The sequence below is a fragment of the Melopsittacus undulatus genome, assembly GCF_012275295.1.
Source record: "Melopsittacus undulatus isolate bMelUnd1 chromosome 25 unlocalized genomic scaffold, bMelUnd1.mat.Z SUPER_25_unloc_2, whole genome shotgun sequence".
Lineage (NCBI taxonomy): Eukaryota > Metazoa > Chordata > Aves > Psittaciformes > Psittaculidae > Melopsittacus > Melopsittacus undulatus.
In genome coordinates, this window is record NW_022993937.1 from 79,575 (window position 1) to 101,672 (window position 22,098).

Consider the following 22,098-nt stretch of genomic DNA (forward strand, 5'->3'; position numbering starts at 1 on the left):
GAGACCCATAGAGACACATAGAGACCCATAGAGACCCCATAGAGACACATAGACACCCGTCCTGGATGCCTATGAGCTGCCCCACAGCACTTAGGGGGCAGCCCCATAGCACTGACCCATAGACACCCCATAGAGACCCCCATAGACACCCCATAGAGACCCCATAGAGACCCATAGAGACCCCATAGAGACACATAGACACCCATAGACACCCCATAGAGACACATAGAGACACATAGAGACCCACAGAGACACATAGAAACACATAGAGACACATAGAGACACATAGAGACCCATATAGACACATAGAGACACATAGAGACCCATAGAGACACATAGAGACCCATAGAGACCCCATAGAGACCCCATAGAGACCCCATAGAGACCCCATAGAGACCCCATAGAGGCATTTTACTATAGGGAGGGGAAGGGGGTTCAGCCCCATAAGTGGGAGGTTATGGGCTGTTGTGCTCTGTAAGGGTGGTAAGTGGGATGCTAAGGGATGTTCTGCCCCATAAGTGTGGGTCTGTGCTTCATAAGTGTGGGTCTCTCAGCCCCACAAGTCTCTCTCAGCCCCATAACTGTCTCTCCCTGCCCCATAGCAGTCCCTCAGCCCCACAGGTCTCTCTCAGCCCCATAACTGTCTCTCCCTGCCCCATAGCAGTCCCTCAGCCCCACAGGTCTCTCTCAGCCCCATAAGTGTCTCTCTGCCCCATAGGTGTGGGGCAGGGGGTACCTGGAAGTCGTTCCTCTTGATGTTGGGCACGTCCATGTTGTGGCTCTGTGCCCCATAACTGTCTCTCCCTGCCCCATAGCAGTCCCTCAGCCCCATAGATCTCACCCAGCCCCATAGATCTCTCCCAGCCCCATAGATCTCTCTCAGCCCCATAGATCTCACCCAGCCCCATAGATCTCTCCCAGCCCCATAGATCTCTCCCAGCCCCATAGCTGTGTCCCTGCCCCATAGATCTCTCTGTGCCCCATAGCTGTGGGGCAGGGGGTACCTGGAAGTCGTTCCTCTTGATGTTGGGCACGTCCATGTTGTGGCTCTGTGCCCCATAACTGTCTCTCCCTGCCCCATAGCTGTGTCCCAGCCCCATAGATCTCTCTCAGCCCCATAGCTGTGTCCCAGCCCCATAGATGTCTCTCTCAGCCCCATAGCTGTGTCCCTGCCCCACAGATCTCTCTCAGCCCCATAGCTGTGTCCCAGCCCCATAGATGTCTCTCTCAGCCCCATAGCTGTGTCCCTGCCCCATAGATCTCTCTCAGCCCCATAGCTGTGTCCCAGCCCCATAGATGTCTCTCTCAGCCCCATAGCTGTGTCCCTGCCCCATAGATCTCTCCCAGCCCCATAGATCTCACCCTGCCCCATAGATGTCTCTCTGTGCCCCACAGATGTGGGGCAGGGGGTACCTGGAAGTCGTGCCCCATAGCTGTATCCCAGCCCCACAGATCTCTCTGTGCCCCATAGATCTCTCCCAGCCCCATAGATCTCACCCTGCCCCATAGATCTCTCTGTGCCCCATAGATCTCTCCCAGCCCCATAGATCTCTCTGTGCCCCATAGATCTCTCTGTGCCCCATAGATGTGGGGCAGGGGGTACCTGGAAGTCGTTCCTCTTGATGTTGGGCACGTCCATGTTGTGGGTCGAGGGGCAGATGTCCTCGTACTTCTTGCCCGTGAAGATGTCAATGCCCACGAGGTGCACCTGGACCAATGGGAGAGGGCCGTGGAGTCACGTGGGGCGGGGGTGGGCGGGGCCATTGGGGTGGGGGCGTGGCCAATGGGGCGGAGCCAATGGGGGATTGGGACCATGGGAGGGGGCGGGGCCATAGAGGGGAGGGGCATGGAGGGGGCGTGGCCATGTGGATGGGGGCGGAGCCAATAGGGGGCGGGGCCAATTGGGGGGTGGGGGGTTAAAGGGGGTTGGTGCCATTGGGGTTAATGGGGGTTTGGGGGGTGTTTTGGGGCAAATTTGGGGCTTTTTGGGCAATTTGGGGTGGATTTTGGGGTGTTTTGGGGCTATTTTGGGGTCTTTAGGGTGGATTTTGGGGCATTTTGGGGTGTTTAAGGGGAGTTTTGGGGTGTTTTGGTTGGGTTTGGGGTGTTTAGGGCTGGGGTTTGAGTCTTTCAGTGGATTTTGGGGTGTTTTGGGTGGTTTAGGGGTATCCTTGGGTGGTTTTGACCGTTTTTAGGATATTTTGGGCCAGTTTTGGGGAATTTGGGGTATTTTGGGCCGTTTTAGAGGTATTTTGGGGGGTATTTTGGGGTGTTTCAAGTGTTTTTGGGGTGTCTCTGAGATTGGTGCTTGCCCGTTTTGGACATGGAGTTTGGTTTTAGGGGTATTAGGTGTATATAGCTGTACTCAGGTGTATTTAGGGGTATTTTGGGCTGGTTTTGACCTTTTTGCATAGTTTTGGACCATTTTTGGGGTATTTGGGGGTGTTTCAGGCTGGTTTTGGGGTGTTTTCGGGTGTTTTGGGGTGTCTCTGATATTGGTGCTTGCCCGTTTTGGAGGTGGAGTTGGTGTTTAGGGATATTTAGGGGTATTTTGACCATTTTTGGGGTATTTTGGGGTGTTTTGGGTTATTTTGGGCTGTTTGGGGGTATTTTGGGCTGGTTTTGGGGTATTTTGGTGTGTTTCTAACCTTGGCGTGCCCGTGCTTGCCCGTTTTGGGGTTATTTTGGGGTATTTTGGGTTATTTTGGACTGGTTTTGGGTGTTTTTGGTGCATTGCTGACCTTGGCGTGCCCGTGCTTGCCCGTTTTGGGGTTATTTTGGGGTATTCTGGGCTGTTTTTGGCTGTTTTTGGGCTGTTTTGGGGTGTTTTTGGGTGTTTCTGACCTTGGCGTGCCCATGCTTGCCCGTTTTGGGGTTATTTTTGGCTATTTTGGGTTATTTTGGGCTGTTTTGGGTTATTTTGGGCTGTTTTTGGGTGTTTCTGACCTTGGCGTGCCCGTGCTTGCCCGTTTTGGGGTTATTTTGGGGTTATTTTGGGGTATTTTGGGCTGTTTTTGGGCTGTTTTCAGGTGTTTTTGGGTGTTCCTGACCTTGGCATGCCCGTGCTTGCCCGTTTTGGAGGTGGACATCTCGACGATCTTGCAGGGCCTGCCCTTGAGCACCACGAAGCCGTTCTTGCGCAGGGCTGAGCACTGCATAGGGAACGTGGCCGAGGCTCCTGCGTCCCCCGTCTCGAAGTCCAGGTCATCCGCCATGGCTGTGGCTCTGGGGGGGGCACAGACAGGGGTTAGGGGGGTAATGGGGGGCATAGGGGGGGATATGGGGGGCAAATGGGGGGGATATGGGGGCAAATGGGGGGGCAAATGGGGGCAAATGGGGGGATATGGGGGGGAATGGGGGCAAACGGGGGGATATGGGGGGAAATGGGGGGGCAATGGGGGGATATGGGGGGCAAATGGGGGGGCAATGGGGGGATATGGGGGGGAAATGGGGGGAAATGGGGGGCAATGGGGGGCAATGGGGGGCAATGGGGGGATATGGGGGGATATGGGGGGATATGGGGGGATATGGGGGGGATATGGGGGGGATATGGGGGGGATATGGGGGGGATATGGGGGGGATATGGGGGGGAATGGGGGGGGAATGGGGGGAATGGGGGGAATGGGGGGCAAATGGGGGGGCAATGGGGGGATATGGGGGGCACAAGGGATAAAGGGGGTAAAGGCAGGGGGTAAAAAGGGGGGTAAGGGGGGAGTAAAGGGGGAAAGGATAAGGATATGGTGGGGATAAGGGGTATGGGGATAAAGGGGGACATAGGGGGATAAGGGGGGTAAAGGTAGGGGATAAAGGTGAAGGGAAAGGTGGGGGAATGGGGGGGTAAGGGGGTGGAAGGGGGGGGATATGGGGGGGAAATGGGGGGGAAATGGGGGGGAAATAGATGGGGATATGGGGATAAAGGGGGACATGGTGGATAAGGGGGTAAAGGTAAGGGGTAAAGGGAGGATAAGGGGTATGGGGATAAAGGTGGATATGGGGGTAAAAGGATGTGGATATGGGGGTAAAGGGGGACATAGGGGTATAAGGGGGGTAAAGGTAGGGGATAAAGGTGAGGGGTAAAGAGGGGGAATGGGGGGATAAGGGGTATGGGGATAAAGGGGGGATATGGGTATAAAGGGGGACATAGGAGGATAAAGGGGTAAAGGGGGGATAAGGGGAGAAAGTGGGATAAGGGGGGATATGGGGGATAAAAGGATGGGGATATGGGGATAAAGGGGGATATGGGGGACATGGGGATTAAAGGAGATAAGGGGGGTATGGGAAGCATAAGGGGTATAGGGGGGACATGGGGAGACAAGGAACATGGGGATAAAGGGGGATAAAGGGGGGATATGGGGACATAGGAATGGGGATAAGGGGGACATAGGGGGTAAGGATATGGGGGGGCATAAAGAACATGAGGGATATGGGCCGGATAAGGGGGGGACCCCAAAACAAGCAGGGCATAGAATGGGGGGTAACCCCCTATAGGGATTGGGGACCGCCTATAGGGACTGAGAACCCCCCCCCATAGCAATGGGGACCCCATATGGAGGCCAAAGACCCCCCTAAAAAGGGACGTGGGGACCCCCTATTGGGTGCTCCTCCCCCCCATAGCATTTGGGGACCCCCATCAAGGGGGTCAATGACACCGGTTGGGGTTCCCCCCCCCCACGTGGCACCCACGTTGTTTCCCCCCCCATAACCGGCACCAATGGGGCCGCCCATGAAGTGCATTGGGGGGGTTAAGGGTGACCCCAAACCCCCACGTACACGGGGGTCCCCACATTCCTTAACCCCCCCTTGGTGCTATGGGGGGGTCCTCGTGCCTTTCCCCCCCCCCTTTTAATGCGCAGGCGCCTTTTCCTCCCCCCCCCTCCCCCCCCATGGCACATGGCGACCAGGCCGCAAAGCCAGGCCTAGGCCTCACCGGCCACATGGTCCCCGACCGGAAAGGGGGTGACCCCTAAACCCGGCCCCCCTTTAACATAGAGAAGTGTGGGGTCTCCGTAACCCCTTTATCCCTTTTCCCGACCCCTTAAACCCCCCCGTTAACCGACGGCAGCGACGAGGCCGCGATCCCCCCCCCCCCCCAACGCCATTTAATGGCTGTTTAAAGGCGACTTTACCTCAGGAATTGGGGTTCCGGGGGGGTTTAAAGGGGAAAATATGGGGGGGAAGGAAGAACTAAGGGGGAAGGGGGAGGGAGCAGCAACGGGAGCGTCCGTACGGGGCGGCGGCTGCCGCCGGTCTGAGGGGGAGCGCCGGGGGGCACCCGCTTTATATAGGGGGGGGGGGGGTGCGTGAGTGTGCGTGCGGCGCGCGCCACGCGGGCCGGGCCCATCTGACCGCCGGGGGGGGGGGGGGGGGGGAAGGAACCAACTCATTCCCCCCTCCCCCCCTCCCCCCCCCCGTTTTCCCCCCCATTCCGACCCCGATTTAACCCCCCCCGTTCCCCCCCCACCTTTACTATCGCGATAGGACCCCCCCACCCCCCCGGGCCACGTGGTTTTGTTACGTCATGTCGCGACTTACCCCCCCCCCGCGTCCGCGATCGCAACCGCCGCCGCCGCGCTGGCTCCCTGCGAGCCCCCCCACCCCTGCCCCCGGCACTGCGCATGCGCGCCCCGCCCCGCTCCGGCACCGCCCCCCCCCTCCCCTCCCCTCCCGCGGGCACTGCGCATGCGCGGGGGGACGGGTGTGGGAGGGGGAGCGGCGCATGCGCGGGGGTGGGGGGGGGAGGAGGAGGAGGCGCCATGTTGGGGGGGGCAGGAGAGGGACCCGATCCCATTGGATAACATGGGATGGGTCTGATCCCATTGGATAACATGGGATGGGTTTGATCCCATTGGATAACATGGGATGGGTTTGATCCCATTGGATAACATGGGATGGGTCTGATCCCATTGGATAACATGGGATGGGTCTGATCCCTATGGATAACATGGGATGGGCCCGATCCCTATGGATAACATGGGATGGGTCTGATCCCATTGGATAACATGGAATAGACCCAATCCCTATGGATAACATGGGATGGGTTTGATCCCTATGGATAACATGGGATGGACCCGATCCCTATGGATAACATGGGATGGGCCTGATCCCTATGGATAACATGGGATGGGTTTGATCCCATTGGATAACATGGGATGGGTTTGATCCCTATGGATAACATGGGATGGGTCTGATCCCATTGGATAACATGGGATGGGTCTGATCCCTATGGATAACATGGGATGGACCCAATCCCTATGGATAACATGGGATGGGTTTGATCCCATTGGATAACATGGAATGAGCCCAATCCCTATGGATAACATGGGATGGGTTTGATCCCATTGGATAACATGGGATGGGTCTGATCCCTATGGATAACATGGGATGGGTCTGATCCCATTGGATAACATGGGATGGGTTTGATCCCATTGGATAACATGGGATGGGTCTGATCCCTATGGATAACATGGGATGGACCCGATCCCTATGGATAACATGGGATGGGCCTGATCCCTATGGATAACATGGGATGGGTTTGATCCCATTGGATAACATGGGATGGGTTTGATCCCTATGGATAACATGGGATGGGTCTGATCCCATTGGATAACATGGGATGGGTCTGATCCCTATGGATAACATGGGATGGACCCAATCCCTATGGATAACATGGGATGGGTTTGATCCCATTGGATAACATGGAATGAGCCCAATCCCTATGGATAACATGGGATGGGTTTGATCCCATTGGATAACATGGGATGGGTCTGATCCCTATGGATAACATGGAATGGGTCTGATCCCTATGGATAACATGGGATAGACCCAATCCCTATGGATAACATGGAATAGACCCAATCCCTATGGATAACATGGGATGGACCCAAACCCTATGGATAACATGGGATGGGTCTGATCCCTATGGATAACATGGGATGGGTTTGATCCCTATGGATAACATGGGATGGACCCAATCCCATTGGATAACATGGGATGGGTCTGATCCCTATGGATAACATGGAATGGGTTTGATCCCATTGGATAACATGGGATGGGTCTGATCCCTATGGATAACATGGGATGGACCCAATCCCTATGGATAATATGGGATGGGTTTGATCCCATTGGATAACATGGGATGGGTCTGATCCCATTGGATAACATGGAACAGACCCAATCCCTATGGAATTCTGCCCCCCCCCCCCAATAACACTATGGAGCCAGGTTGGATTCAAGGGTTCTTTATGGGGGGTGACCCCAATGGGGTTTTGGGGCAATTTTGGGGAGTTTTGGGTGTTTTTGGAGTGTTTTGGGGGGTTTAGGGCAGTTTGGGTCAGTTTTGGGTCAATTTAGGTCAGTTTTGGGTCTATTTGGGTCAGTTTTGTCTTGTTTTAAGCAGTTTTGGGTCAATTTGGGTCATTTTGGGTCAGTTTTGAGCAGTTCTGGGTCGATTTAGGTCAATTCTGGGTCAATTTAGGTCAGTTTTGGGTCAATTTAGGTCAGTTTGGGTCAATTGTGGGTCATATTGGGTCGTTTTGGGTCAATTTGGGTCAGTCCTGGGTCAATTTGGGTCAGTTTTGTCTCATTTTGGGTCAGTTTTGGGTCAGTTTTGGCTCCCTCAGGACCCCCCCAGCAGCTGCAGCTCAGTGCTGGGTTTGGGGGGGCCCAGGGGGGCCCCGCGGGTCTCAGGCAGGAACAGGAACACCCCAAGGGCAGAAACAGCCGCAAGGACCCCAAAGGGGAGGAACAGGAACGGACCAAGGGAGAGCTGGGGGGGGGGAACCCATTGATACCTATTGACACCCATTGATACCCATTGATACCCATTGATACCTATTGACACCCATTGATACCCATTGATACCCATTGATACCTATTGACACCCATTGACACCCATTGATCCCCATTGACACCCATTGACCCCCATAGCCCCCATTACCTCCATATGGGGCACGGCAGCCGCCACAGCCCCATTGCCCCCCATTGACACCCATTGATACCCATTGATACCCATTGACACCCATTGATACCCATTGACACCCATTGACACCCATTGCCCCCCATTGATCCCCATTGACACCCATTGACACCCATTGACGCCCATTGATGCCCATTGATCCCCATTGATCCCCATTGACACCCATTGATCCCCATTGATCCCCATTGCCCCCCATTGACCCCATTACCTCCATATGGGGCACGGCAGCCACCACAGCCCCATTGACACCCATTGACCCCCATTGCCCCCATTGATACCCATTGACCCCCATTGACCCCCATTGATCCCCATTGACCCCATTACCTCCATATGGGGCACGGCAGCCACCACAGCCCCATTGCCCCCCATTGACACCCATTGATACCCATTGATCTCCATTGATACCCATTGCCCCCCATTGCCCCCCATAGCCCCCATTGATACCCACTGACCCCATTGATCCCCATTGCCCCCCATTGCCCCCCATTGCCCCCCATTGCCCCCATTACCTCCATATGGGGCACGGCAGCCGCCACAGCCCCATTGCCCCCCATTGACACCCATTGATACCCATTGCCCCCCATTGACCCCCATTGCCCCCCATTGATCCCCATTGATACCCATTGACCCCCATTGATCCCCATTGCCCCCCATTGCCCCCCATTGATCCCCATTACCTCCATATGGGGCACGGCAGCCGCCACAGCCCCATTGCCCCCCATTGACACCCATTGCCCCCCATTGACCTCCATTGATCCCCATTGACACCCATTGCCCCTCATTGACACCCATTGATCCCCATTGCCCCCATTGATCCCCATTGACACCCATTGACCCCCATTGCCCCCATTGATACCCATTGACCCCCATTGACCCCCATTGATCCCCATTGACCCCATTACCTCCATATGGGGCACGGCAGCCACCACAGCCCCATTGCCCCCCATTGACACCCATTGATACCCATTGCCCCCATTGCCCCCCATTGATCCCCATTGATCCCCATTGACACCCATTGACACCCATTGACACCCATTGATACCCATTGACACCCATTGACACCCATTGCCCCCCATTGACACCCGTTGATGCCCATTGATCCCCATTGATCTCCATTGCCCCCCATTGATCCCCATTGACCCCCATTGCCCCCAATGATCTCCATTGCCCCCCATTGATCCCCATTGATCCCCATTGATCCCCATTGCCCCCATTGCCCCCATTACCTCCATATGGGGCACGGCAGCCGCCACAGCCCCATTGCCCCCCATTGACACCCATTGATACCCATTGACCCCCATTGACCCCCATTGCCCCCCATGTCCCCCATTACCTCCATATGGGGCACAGCAGCCGCCACAGCCCCATTGCCAGCCCAGGCCATGGCTGCAGTGACACCAGCAGCAGCCGCACGCGCTGGGATCGGGATCAGCTCCATTGGGAGCAGCCTTGGGATGAGCCCTGGCCCCATAGCGAAGGAGGAGACCAGGAGCAGACCCCCCCCCATAGCCAGGGTGGGGGGCAGCGGCCATGGGGCCTGTGGGGGGTGATGGGTGTCAATGGGGGTGATGGGGTAATGGGGGTAATGGGGTAATAGGGTAATGGGGGTGATGGGGGTAATGGGGGTGATGGGGGAATGGGGGTAATGGGGGTAATGGGGTGATGGGGTAATGGGGTAATGGGGTAATGGGGGTAATGGGGGTAATGGGGTAATGGGGGTAATGGGGGTAATGGGGTAATGGGGGTGATGGGGGTAATGGGGATGATGGGGTAATGGGGGTAATGGGGTAATGGGGGTAATGGGGGTGATGGGGTAATGGGGTAATGGGGGTAATGGGGGTAATGGGGTAATGGGGGTAATGGGGGTAATGGGGGTAATGGGGTGATGGGGTAATGGGGTAATGGGGGTAATGGGGGTAATGGGGTAATGGGGTAATGGGGGTAATGGGGGTGATGGGGGTGATGGAGTCAATGGTGTCAGTGGGGGGCAATGGGTGTGATGGGGATATGGGGGTGATGGGGGGAGGGTCCCGAGGGGATAATGGGGTGGGAGTGGGGCTATGGGTGGTGGGGATGGGGGATGGGTGTTTTGGGTCATTTTGGGTTATTTTGGGCTGTATTGGTTCATTTTTGGCTGTTTTGGGACCGTTTTGGGTCATTTTTGGATCGTTTTCGTCCGTTTTGGGTCATTTTGGGTAATCTTGGGTCATTTTGGGGTGATTTTGGGTCATTTCTGGATCATTTTTGGCCGTTTTCGGTCACTTTTGGATCGTTTCGGGTCAGTTTTGGGTCATTTTGGGTGAGTTTGGGTCAGTTTTGGTCAGTTTTGGGTCATTTTTGCGTCATTTGGCGTGATTTTTGGGTAATTTTTTGTCATTTTGGGTCATTTTTCGATAATTTTTGGCTGTTTTGGGTCATTTTTGTGTCATTTCGGGTCATTTTTGGGTCATTTTGGGTCATTTTTGGGTCATTTTTGGTTGATTTTGGGTCATTTTGGGTGATTTTCTGTCCCTTTCCCCCTCACCTTCATGCTCATCCCCATTGTCATCACCACCGAGCTCAGGGCCATGCCCAGCAGCCCCCCCATGAGCAGCGCCCTGCGCCCCGCCCTGCGCCACAGCGCCCCCTGCAGGACGGGAGGACCACGTGTCACACCAGCCCCGCTCCCATTGGCTGACAGCCCCAAAGGGGGCGGGGCAAGGAGGGAAGGGGGCGGGGCTTACCGCCGCCAGCGTGGCGGCCATGTTGATGACGCCAGTGGCCACCGTGGCCCACGTGGGCTGCGGAAGCCCCGCCCTCTCAAAGATGGCCGTCGAGTAGTAATAGAGCTACATGGGGAGGGGGCGGGGCCAAAGTCAGACCACGCCCCCTTTGCGTCACCCCTCGTCTCCCATTGGCTCCTCCCCTTTAGACCCCGCCCCTCTTTAAGCCCCACCCTCTCAGAGGCCACTTCCCCTCTAAGACCCTATTTAGACCCACCCTCGTTTTAGCCCCGCCCCTTTTGGCCCCTCCCATTTAAGCTCCACCCACAATTAGGCCACGTTCCCTTTAAGCCCCTCCCCTTTTAAACCCCCTCCCATTTAAGCCCCTCCCCTTTAAGCCCCGCCCCTCTTAGCCCCTCCCCTTTAGGCTCTGTCCCCTTTAAATCCCTCCCCTTTAGACCATCCCCATTCAGACCCCGCCTCCTATTGGCTCCACCCCCTTCAGACCCCGCCCCTTGTAGCTCCTCCCCTTTAAGCCCCTCCCCCTTCAGGCCCCGCCCTCTTTAGCCCCGCCCCATTTAACTCCCACCACTCCAAGGCCTACTCCCTTCAAACCCCTTTAGCTCCGCCCACTTTAAACCCCTCCCCTCCCCCCCTTTATCCCCGCCCCCTTAAGCCCCTCCCACCTTAAGCCCCCCATTCAATCCCATTAGCCCCTCCCCTTCAGGCCCCGCCCTCTTCAAACCCCCTTTAACCCCGCCCACTTTAAGCCCCTCCCCTTAAGCCCATTTAGCCCCTCCCATTCAGCCCCTTTAGCCCCGCCCCTTTAGGCCCCGCCCCCCTTGGCCCCGCCCCCTCACCGCTCCAATCCCAGCCAGCTCCTTGCCCAGCACCGCCCCCTTCAGGCCCCGCCCCCTTCAGGCCCCGCCCCCTTCAGGCCCCGCCCCCTCACCGCTCCAATCCCAGCCAGCTCCTTGCCCAGCGCCGCCCCCACCACGATCGCCATTGGCTGCCGGAGCTGGCCCCGCCCCCACAGCTGCGGCAGCCCCAGGCGGGGGGCGGGGCCTGCGCATGCGCCTGCGGGGGGAGGGGAGGGTTAGAGGGGGAGGGGGGAATGGGGGAGGGGTTAAAGAGGGGGAGGGGTTAAACAGGGGGGGGTAAAGGGGGGGAGGGGTTAATGGGGGGAGGGGGTAAAGAGGGGGGATGGGATAAAAAGGGGGTAGGGGCAAAAGAGGGGGAGGGGTTAAAATGGGGTGAGGGGTTAAGGGGGGAGGGGCTAATGTGGGGGGGAGGGGTTACTGTGGTGGGGGGTTAAAGTGGGTGAGGGGTAAAGGGGGGAGGGGGTAAAGTGGGGGGAGGGGCTAAAATGGGGTGATGGGGGAGGGGGAGGGATCAATGTGACTTAGGGGTTAAAGTGGGGGAGGGGCTAAAGTGGGGGGAGGGGTTAAGGATGGGGGAGGGGGTTAAGGGGGGAGGGGCTAAAGTGGGGGAGGGGCTAATGTTGGGGGGAGGGGTTGAAGTGAAGGAGGAGTTAATGTGGGGGGAGGGGCTAAAATGGGGGGGGTAAAGGGGGAGGGGCTAATGTGGGGGGAGGGGCTAATGGGGGGGAGGGGTCTAAAGCAGGGGGAGGGGTTAAATTGGGGGCGGGGCTAAGGAGGGGGCGGGGCTAAGGAGGGGGCGGGGCTAATGTGGGGGCGGGGCTGTGTCCGGTGCTCACCGTGGGCCCCCCCCGGCCCCATTGGCAGCAGCAGCAGCTGGAGCGCGGCCGGAAGCATTCCCAGTGCCAGGAGCGCCGGGAGAGACCGGACAGAGCCCAGCAATGGGGGCAGAGCCAGGACCTGGGGGGGGGAGGGGAACGGGGGGGGGATCGCGATAGTGCACCCCTATATCGCGATAGAGCAGCGATAGGGTTGCAATATGGCACCCCTATATCGCGATATGGCACCCCAATGTCGCCATATGGCACCCATATATCGCGATAGTGCTGTGATAGCATTGCCATATGGCACCCCTATATCACAATAGTGCCACAATAGCATTGCCATATGGCACCCATATATCGCGATATGGCATCACGGTGTCGCGATAGCGTTGCCATACGGCACCCCTATATTGCAATATCTCCAGTGTCACGATACGGCACCCCATGTTGTGATAGTGTCGCGATATGACACCCAGTACCACGATATGGCACCCAGTATCGCGATAGTGCTGCGATACAGCACCCCAATGTCACTATATGGCACCCCATGTCGCGATAGCATTGCCATAGTGACACCATATACACCCCATTGTCACCATACAACACCCATTATCGCGATACCACCACGCTCTATCGCGACATCACGTGGTTCCCCCCAAGCCCCGCCCCCCTCCAAGGCCACGCCCCCACCTGTGACGTCAGCAGCCCGAGGGCGAATCCGGCCTCGTGGGCGGCGCTCAGCGCCCCCTGCAGGGGGGGCGGGGCCACCTCCTCCACGTACAAGGGGACCAATCCCGAGGCCAGGCCTGAGGGAAGGGGGCGGGGTCACGCTTGGCCACGCCCCCCCCCCCGCCAACCAATGACGTGCGTTGCCCCTTTAAGGGGGCGGTACCTGAGTGGAGGCCGGTGACCAACCGGCCAATGACGACCAGGGCGTAGGTGGGGCCAAGCTCGGCCCCGCCCATCAGGGCTCCTCCAATCACAGCCAGCCCATTGCTGGCCAATAGGGCGCCTTTCCTGCAAGGGGAGGGGCGGGGCCACGGGGGGTTTGGCCACGCCCCCTCCTCTGTTTAGCCCCTCCCCTTTAGAGCCTCACTCCCGGTTAGCCACGCCCCTTTCCACCCATTGGTCCGCCTATTTAAGCCCCGCCCCTTCATTGACCACACCCCTTTAGGCTCCTCCCCTTTAAGCACCTCCCATTGAGCACGACCCCCCCATTTTAAGCCCCGCCCATTTTAAGCCCCGCCCCTTAAACCCCCACCCTTTAAACCCCTTCCCTTAAGCTCCACCCACCTTAAGCCCCACCCCTTTAAGCCCCACCCCCATGAAGCCCCGCCCCTTACAAGCCCCGCCCCCCTCAAGCCCCGCCCCCTACAAGCCCCGCCCCCAGACCCTGTCCCCATCCCCTTTAAGCCCTTTCCCCTTCAGCCCCCTCAAGCTCCGCCCCCTCCCCTCTAACCCCTCACAAGCCCCGCCCCTTCCAAGCCCCGCCCCCTTCAGCCCCTCAAGCCCCACCCCTCCCCTCCAAGCTCCGCCCCCTCCCCTACAAACCCCATCAAGCCACGCCCACTCCAAACCTCTCCCCCTCCCCTCCAAGCCCCTCCCCTTCCTCTCCAAGCTCCGCCCCCAGGCCCCACCCCCTTCAGCCTCCTCAAGCCCCGCCCCCTCCCCTCCAAACCCAGCCCCTCCCCTCGAGGCCCCGCCCCCTCCCCAAGCCCCGCCCCCATGCCCCATCCCCTTCAGCCTCCTCAATCCCCGCCCCCTCCCCTCCAAACCCAGCCCCTCCCCTCTAAGCCCCACCCCTCCCCTCCAAGCTCCGCCCCCTCCACTCCAAATCCCATCCAAGCGACGCCCCCTCCAAAGCCCCGCCCCCTTCAGCCCCTCAAGCCCCTCCCCCTCCCCAAGCCACGCCCCGTCAAAGCCCCACCCCCTCCATCCAAACCCCGCCCCTCTCATCTTCGCCCCCTCCCCTCGAGGCCCCGCCCCTCTCCAAGCCCCGCCCACTCCGCTCGAGGCTCCGCCCCCTCCCAGCCCCTCCCCTCCCAAGCCCGGCACCCTCCCCAAGCCCCGCCCCCTCTCCAAGCCACGCCCCTCTCAGCACCGCCCCCTCCCCAAGCCCCGCCCCTCAGTGACCCCGCCCACTCCCCAGGCCCCGCCCCCTCAGTGGCCCCGCCCCCTCCTCTCCAAGCCCCGCCCCTCTCAGCCCCGCCCCCTCCCAAGCCCCGCCCCCTCCCCTCGAGGCCCCGCCCCCTCAGTGGCCCCGCCCCCTCAGTGGCCCCTCCCCCCTCACCGTCCCAGCCTCTCAGCCGCCGGCGCCGCCGCCAGAGCTGCGGGAACAGCCCCGAGGGGGAGGAGGGGAACAGCCACGGGGGGGGAGGGGCCGCGTTGCCATAGAGACGTGTTGGACAGAGCCTGGGGGGAGGGGCGGGGTCACTGAGGGGGGCGGGGCTAGAGCCTGGGGGCGGGGTCACTGAGGGAGGAGGGGAACAGCCACGGGGGGGGAGGGGCCGCGTTGCCATAGAGACGTATTGGAGAGAGCCTGGGGGAGGGGGGAGAGGGGATGGGGGCGGGGACAACAATGGGGGCGGGGCTATGGGGCGGGGACAGGGCTATGGGGCAGGGAGAGTGCTATGGGGTGAGGAGAGTGCTATGGGGCAGAGACATTGGTATAGGGCAGGGAGGGAGCTATGGGGTGGCGACACTGCTATGGGGTGAGGAGAGAGCTATGGGGCAGCACTATGGGGCAGAGACATTGCTATGGGGTAGGGAGAGTTCTATGGGGCAGGGACACTGCTATGGGGTGATAAGAGAGCTATGGGGTAGAGACATTGCTATGGGGTGAGGAGAGAGCTATGGGGCAGGGAAACCGCTATGGGGCACCTACCCCGCAGTGGGGCGTTCACCCATCTATGGGGCTCCCAACCACCAATGGGTCCCACCCCATACATCACCCATGGGTCCCTCCAATGCATCACCCATCTATGGGGCCCATTCACTCCCTATGGGTCCATTCACTCTCTATGGGTCCCATTCACTCCCTATGGGTCCATTCACTCCTAATGGGTCCATTCACTCCCTATGGGTCCCATTCACACTCTATGGGTCCCATTCACTCTCTATAGGTCCCATTCACTCTCCATGGGTCCATTCACTCCCTATGGGTCCATTCACTCCCTATAGGGTCCATTCACTCTCTATGGGTCCATTCACTCTCTATGGGTCCCATTCACTCCCTATGGGTCCCATTCACACCCTATGGGTCCATTCACACCCTATGGGTCCATTCATTCTCTATGGGTCCCTATGGTTCCCTATGGGGCTCACCCTATAGGGCACATTCAGCACCCCCACATTGAATCCCACTTGCACCGAGCTCAGGGCGGCCGCGACCACAGCGAGGAGCAGGGGGGGGGTCAAGGCCCCGCCCCCCTCTTCCGGAGGCCCCTCCCCCTCCTGGAGGGGGCGGGGTCAGCGCTTGGCCCCGCCCCCCATCAACACCTCCCCCCCCCCCCCCAATAGGCTTCCCTTATATGGGCATTTGGGGTCATTCCTGCACCCTCTGCCCCATAAGTGACCCCCCATGACCCATAAGTGACCCCCCTCTGACCCATAAGTGACCCCCCTGCCCCATAAGTGACCCCCCATGACCCATAAGTGACCCCCCATGACCCATAAGTGACCCCACGTGACCCATAAGTGACCCCCCCTGACCCATAAGTGACCCCCCTGACCCATAAGTGACCCCCCATGACCCATAAGTGACCCCCCTCTGACCCATAAGTGACCCCCCTGCCCCATAAGTGACCCCCCATGACCCATAAGTGACCCCACGTGACCCATAAGTAACCCCTCCAGACCCATACATGACCCCTCCAGACCCATAAGTGACCCCCCTAAGACCCATAAGTGACCCCCCGTGACCCATAATTGACCCCCCGTGACCCATAAGTGACCCCCCATGACCCATAAGTGACCCCCCATGACCCATAAGTGACCCCCCGTGACCCATAAGTGACCCCTCCAGACCCATAAGTGACCCCCCTGACCCATAAGTGACCCCCCTACCCCATAAGTGAACCCAGTGACCCATAAGTGACCCCCCTACCCCATAAGTGACCCCCCGTGACCCATAAGTGACCCCCATGACCCATAAGTGACCCCCCTGGACCCATAAGTGACCCCCATGACCCATAAGTGAACCCCCTGGACCCATAAGTGACCCCCCTAAGACCCATAAGTGACCCCCCATGACCCATAAGTGACCCCCCTGGACCCATAAGTGACCCCCATGACCCATAACTGAACCCCCCAGACCCATAAGTGACCCCCCAAGACCCATAAGTGACCCCCCTTACTTCATCCTCCTCCAGCATCTCATGGAACCCAGTGGCCATTGGGGAGGGGGGGGGTCAATGGGGGTCTATGGGGCAGTTATGGGGCAGGCAGGTTTCTATGGGGCAGTTATGGGGCAGGCAGGTTTCTATGGGGCAGTGGGGGGACGTCAATGGGGGGTTTCTATGGGGCAGTGAGCAGACAGTTATGGGGCAGGGGGGGTCCCTATGGGGCAGTTATGGGGCAGAGGGGGTGTTGTTATGGGGCAATGGAGTTATCTATAGGGCAGTTATGGGGCAATGGTGTCTCTATGGGGCAGTTATGGGGGAGGGGGGTTTCTATAGGGCAGTTATGGGACAGGTGGGGGTTGTTATGGGGCAATAGGGGCCTCTATGGGGCAGTTATGGGTCAGAGGGGGTCTCTATGGGGCAGTTATGGGTCAGGGGGGGTCTCTATGGGGCAGTTATGGGGCAGGGGGGTCTCTATGGGGCAGTTATGGGGCAGGGGGGTCTCTATGGGGTCTCTATGGGGTCTCTATGGGGTCTCTATGGGGCAGTTATGGGGCAGGGGGGGTCTCTATGGGGCAGTTATGGGGCAGGGGGGGTCTCTATGGGGTCTCTATGGGGCAGTTATGGGGCAGGGGGGTCTCTATGGGGTCTCTATGGGGTCTCTATGGGGTCTCTATGGGGTCTCTATGGGGTCTCTATGGGGTCTCTATGGGGCAGGGGGGGGCTCAGCCGCTGCTCCAGGCTCCGCTGGGGGGGGAGGGGGGGGCGGAGCTTCCCTGCCCCTCCCCCTCCCCACCCCCCCCCACACCCCTCCCCCCATTCCCATGCATGGGGGGGGGGAACCCCTGTGGGGGGTGGGGGAGGGGCGACCTCCGGTGACCCCCTCATGACCCCGCCCCTCCCCCCCATGACCCCGCCCCCTATTTGCCCGATTCAGCCTCTTTTAACCCCAAAATGGGGCGGAAACGTCATCGCCCCTCCCCCCTCCTCCAGCCCCTCCCCCATTGGCCCCTCCCCCCATTGGGGGCGTGGCCAAGGGTGGGGGAGGGGCCGGGTTATTTTTAGCCCCTCCCCCCCCATGGCAAAGTCAATGTGACCTTTGGGGGTGGGGGAGGGGCGCGGCAGGAGCCAATGGGAGCGCGCGGCGGCGTGACGTCACGCGTGACGCATCACGTCACGCGGGGCCGGCCGCTCCCGTTGGCCACGCCCCCTTGTGACGTCACAGGCAGCGCCCCCTGCTCCATAGACTGATGGTAGCGGGTGGGAAGGGGCGTGGCCTGGAGGGGGCGGGGCCAGGGACAGAGGGGGCGTGGCCTGAAGGGGGCGTGGCCAGGGGGAAGGGGGCGGAGCTTAGGGACAGGATCCGGCTGGAGCGGAGCGAGAGCTTCCGGGACCGAGCGGAGCTGAACCAGGTTTGACCCAAAATCCCTCTTTTTAACCCAAAATCCTCCTTATTTAACCTAAAATCCTCCTTTTTTAACCCAAAATCCCCTTTTTTAACCCAAAATCCTCCTTATTTAACTAAAATCCTCCGATTTTAACCCAAAATCCCCCTTCCTTTCCCAACCCCCTCCTTTTTCCCAAAACCCCTTGATTTTACCCCAAAACCCCCTTTTTCAACCCAAAATCCCCTTTCTCTCCCCAACCCCCTCCTTTTTCTCCAACCCCCCCTCATTTTTAACCTAAATCCTCTCGTTTTCACCCAAAATCCCCTTTCCTTCCTTAACCCCCTTCCTGTTTCCCCAAAACCCCATCGCTTTTAACCCAAAACTTCTCATTTTTAACCAAAACCCCCATTCTGAATGGTTCCGACCCCCCCAAACGGTTCCAAATGGTCCCGACCCCCCCCCCCAAATGGTTCCGACCCCCCCAAACGGTCCCAAACGCTTCCGAACACCCCCCAAACGGTCCCAAATGGTTCCGACCCCCCCCAAACGTTTCTGGGCCCCCCCAAACGGTTCCGACCCCCCCCGAACGGTCCCTAATGGTTCCGACCCCCCCCCAAACGTTTCCGACCCCCCCAAAACGGTTCCGAACCCCCCCCCTAACGGTCCCTAATGGTTCCGACACCCCCAAACGTTTCTGGAGTCCTATGGGGGGCTATGGGGAGGATATGGGGGTCTATGGGGGGGCTATGAGGGGGCTATGGGGGGGTCTATGGGGGAACTATGGGGGTCTATGGGGGGGATATGGGGGCTCTATGGGGTGTCTATGGGGGGATATGGGGGTCTATGGGGCTCTATGGGGGGCTATGGGGGGGATATGAGGGGGCTGTGGGGGGATATGGGGGCCATAGGGGGGCTATGGGGTTATAGGTGGTATCTATAGGGGTCTATGGGGGGTTATGGGGGGGTCTATGAGGGGCTATGGGGTTATAGAGGGTGTCTATAGGGCTCTATGGGGTCCCTATGGGTGCTGTGGGTCCCGAACGGCTCCGATCCCCCCAAAACGGTTCCGACCCCCCCCCCCGAACGGTTCCGAACGGTCCCGACCCCCCCAAACGCTTCCGAACGGTCCCGAACGCTTCCCCCCCCCCCTCCCGTCCCCAGCAGAGCCGAACGCTTCCGAACAGCCCCGAACGCTTCCGAGCGGCTCCGGACGGCGCAGGCGCAGTGAGAGCAGGAGCCGAGACCTGCCCCCCCCCCCCCCTCGGACCCGAACGGACCCGAACGGTCCCGAACGGACCCGAACGGACCCGAACGGTCCCGAACGGACCCGAACGGTCCCGAACGGACCCGAACGGACCCGAACGGACCCGAACGGACCCGAACGGTCCCAAACGGTCCCGAACGGACCCGAACGGACCCGAACGGACCCGAACGGACCCGAACGGACCCGAACGGTCCCAAACGGTCCCGAACGGACCCGAACGGACCCGAACGGACCCGAACGGTCCCGAACGGTCCCGAACGGACCCGAACGGACCCGAACGGACCCGAACGGTTCTGAACGGTCCCAAACGGTCCCAAACGGACCCGAACGGACCCGAACGGTCCCGAACGGTTCTGAACGGACCCGAAGGGACCCGAACGGACCCGAACGGTCCCAAACGGCCCCAATGGTGTCTCTGCTGTGCTGTGGGCCCAAGATGGCCGCCTGCGGGATGGTGCTGAGCGCATGGGGGGTCATCATGTTGGTGAGGGGGGGTCCTATGGGGGGATATGGGGGGTCCATGGGGGGGATATGGGGGATATGGGGGGGATATAGGGGTGTATATGGGAGGGATATGGGGGGTCTATGGGGGATAAGGGGGGTCTATGGGGGGATATGGGGGTCTGTGGGGGGATATGGGGGGATATGGGGGGGATATGGGGGTCTATGGGGGGGATATGGGGGATATGGGGGGATATGGGAGGTCTGTGGGGGGGATATGGGGGTCTATGGGGGGATATGGGGGTCTATGGGGGGATATGGGGGTCTATGGGGGGGATATGGGGGTCTATGGGGGGGATATGGGGGGTCTATGGGGGGGATATGGGGGTCTATGGGGGGGATATGGGGGTCTATGGGGGTCTATGGGGTCCTATGGGGGGGATTTGGGGGGATATGGGGGGGATATGGGGGATCTATGGGGTGTCTATGGGGGCTCTATAGGGGTCTGTGGGGGACTATGGGGGGGCTATGGGGTTATAGGCGGTATCTTTAGGGGTCTATGGGGGGTTATGGAGTTATAGGGGGTGTCTATAGGCCTCTATGGGGGTCTATGGGGCTCTGTGGGTCCCCCCTGCCCCCCAAGTGTGGGTCTGACCCCTCCCCCCCCCCAGCTGCTCTTGGGCATCTTCTTCAATGTTCACTCGGCTGCTCTCATTGAGGATGTTCCCTTGGCTGAGGATGATTTCACTGAGTGAGCCCCAAAATCACCCTTTTTCACCCCAAAAATCCCTCATTTTTACCCCAAATCCTTCATTTTTACCCAAAATCCTTCATTTTAACCCCAAAATCCTTCATTTTAACCCAAAATCCTTCATTTTTACCCAAAATCCTTCATTTTAACCCCAAAATCCTTCATTTTGAACCCAAAATCCTTCATTTTTAACCCAAAATCCTTCATTTTTACCCAAAATCCTTCATTTTAACCCAAAATCCTTCATTTTAACCCAAAATCCTTCATTTTTACCCAAAATCCTTCATTTTTACCCCAAAATCCTTCATTTTGAACCCAAAATCCTTCAATTTTAACCCAAAATCCCCCGTTTTTAACCCATTTCTCTCTCTGTCGCCCCCCAGTGGCCCCGATCGCATCTACACCCGTTATGAGCAGGTCTCCTACAGCTGCTTCCTTTAACCCAAAATCCCCTTGATTTTAACCCAAAACCCCTCATTTTTTTCCCAAAACCCTTTCCCCCCAATCCCCCTCTTATTTCCCCCCAAAATCCCCCTTTTTTTACCCAAAAAAACCCGTTTTTAACCCAAAACCCTTTTTCCCCAAAACCCTCCATTTCTAACCCAAAACCCCCTTTTTTTAACCCCAAACCTCTCATTTTTTTCCCAAAACCCTTTCCCCTTAATCCCCCCTCATTTCCCCCCAAAATTCCCCTTTTTCCCCCAAAAAAACCCGTTTTTAACCCAAAACCCTTTTTCCCCAAAACCCCTCATTTCTAACCCAAAATCCCATTGATTTTAACCCAAAACCCCTCATTTTTTTCACAAAACCCTTTCCCCCTATTCCCCCTTTATATTAACCCAAAAACCCCATTTTTCCCCCAAAAAAACCCCATTTTTAACCCAAAAACCCCCATTTTTAACCCATTTCTCTCTGTCGCCCCCCAGCGGCCCCGAGCGGATCTACGCCCGCTATGAGCAGGTCTCCTACAGCTGCTTCATTGCTGCTGCTCTTTATGCCCTCCTGGGAGCTCTGTCCTTGTGCCAGAGCCGCCTGCACAAGCGCAAGGAGTTCCTGGTGCGCTAGGACGGACCCGAAAACACCGGATTTCACCCCAAAATACACCTGAAACACCCATTTTCACCCCAAAAACACCCATTTTCACCCCAAAAACACTGATTTTCACCCCAAAAACACCACTTTTCACCCCAAAAACACCCATTTTCACCCCAAAAACACCCATTTTCACCCAAAAACACCCATTTTCACCCCAAAATACACCTAAACCACCACTTTTCACCCCAAAAACACTGCTTTTCACCCCAAAATACACCTAAATCACCACTTTTCAACCCAAAACATCCATTTTCACCCCAAAATACACCTAAAACACCGCTTTTCACCCCAAAAATACCCATTTTCACCCCAAAAACACCCATTTTCACCCCAAAATACACCTAAAACACAGCTTTTCTCCCCAAAAACACTGCTTTTCACCCCAAAATACATCAAAACCACCGCTTTTCACCCCAAAACCACCCATTTTCACCCCAAAA

At 58.3% G+C, this 22,098-nt stretch overlaps 3 protein-coding genes across 3 annotated transcripts; 1 reads left to right on the plus strand and 2 right to left on the minus strand.

Annotated features, from left to right (window-relative positions):
• Positions 1–4: 4 nt before the first annotated feature.
• Positions 5–5,556, minus strand: LOC117438101 (eukaryotic translation initiation factor 5A-1-like; the record flags this gene model as incomplete). Its single annotated transcript, XM_034073517.1, has 4 exons — positions 5,533–5,556; positions 3,051–3,225; positions 1,604–1,708; positions 5–76 (listed from the first exon to the last, which is right to left on the minus strand). Coding segments are annotated over exons 2-4 (342 nt in total), but the record flags the coding sequence as incomplete, so codon positions are not given.
• A 1,740-nt stretch (positions 5,557–7,296) lies between these two features.
• LOC117438103 (solute carrier family 2, facilitated glucose transporter member 4-like) lies at positions 7,297–16,772 on the minus strand. The gene is made up of 11 exons (XM_034073519.1): positions 16,735–16,772; positions 15,704–15,832; positions 14,670–14,791; positions 13,272–13,396; positions 13,070–13,185; positions 12,395–12,515; positions 11,630–11,754; positions 10,699–10,803; positions 10,500–10,601; positions 9,309–9,512; positions 7,297–7,765 (listed from the first exon to the last, which is right to left on the minus strand). The coding sequence occupies exons 1-11, from the start codon at positions 16,750–16,752 to the stop codon at positions 7,616–7,618; spliced, it is 1,317 nt and encodes a 438-aa protein (XP_033929410.1). The 5' UTR covers positions 16,753–16,772; the 3' UTR covers positions 7,297–7,615.
• Positions 16,773–19,624: 2,852 nt separating this feature from the next.
• Positions 19,625–21,707, plus strand: RNASEK (ribonuclease K). Its single transcript, XM_034073520.1, has 3 exons — positions 19,625–19,855; positions 20,484–20,563; positions 21,490–21,707. The coding sequence occupies exons 1-3, from the start codon at positions 19,778–19,780 to the stop codon at positions 21,626–21,628; spliced, it is 297 nt and encodes a 98-aa protein (XP_033929411.1). The 5' UTR covers positions 19,625–19,777; the 3' UTR covers positions 21,629–21,707.
• Positions 21,708–22,098: the final 391 nt, after the last annotated feature.

What these genes read in the sequence shown, in the direction of transcription:
- LOC117438103 (XM_034073519.1), bottom strand. An exon ending in TGCTGAATGTGCCCTATAGG is followed by an intron (nt 14,792 to 15,703) that starts GTGAGCCCCATA and finishes CCCTCCCCCCAG; the next exon opens with GCTCTGTCCAACACGTCTCT. An exon ending in GGTCACCGGCCTCCACTCAG is followed by an intron (nt 13,186 to 13,271) that starts GTACCGCCCCCT and finishes CCCTTCCCTCAG; the next exon opens with GCCTGGCCTCGGGATTGGTC.
- RNASEK (XM_034073520.1), top strand. Translation starts at nt 19,778, where the DNA reads ATGGTGTCTCTGCTGTGCTGTGGGCCCAAGATGGCCGCCTGCGGGATG. An exon ending in CATGGGGGGTCATCATGTTG is followed by an intron (nt 19,856 to 20,483) that starts GTGAGGGGGGGT and finishes CCCCCCCCCCAG; the next exon opens with CTGCTCTTGGGCATCTTCTT. An exon ending in GCTGAGGATGATTTCACTGA is followed by an intron (nt 20,564 to 21,489) that starts GTGAGCCCCAAA and finishes GTCGCCCCCCAG; the next exon opens with CGGCCCCGAGCGGATCTACG.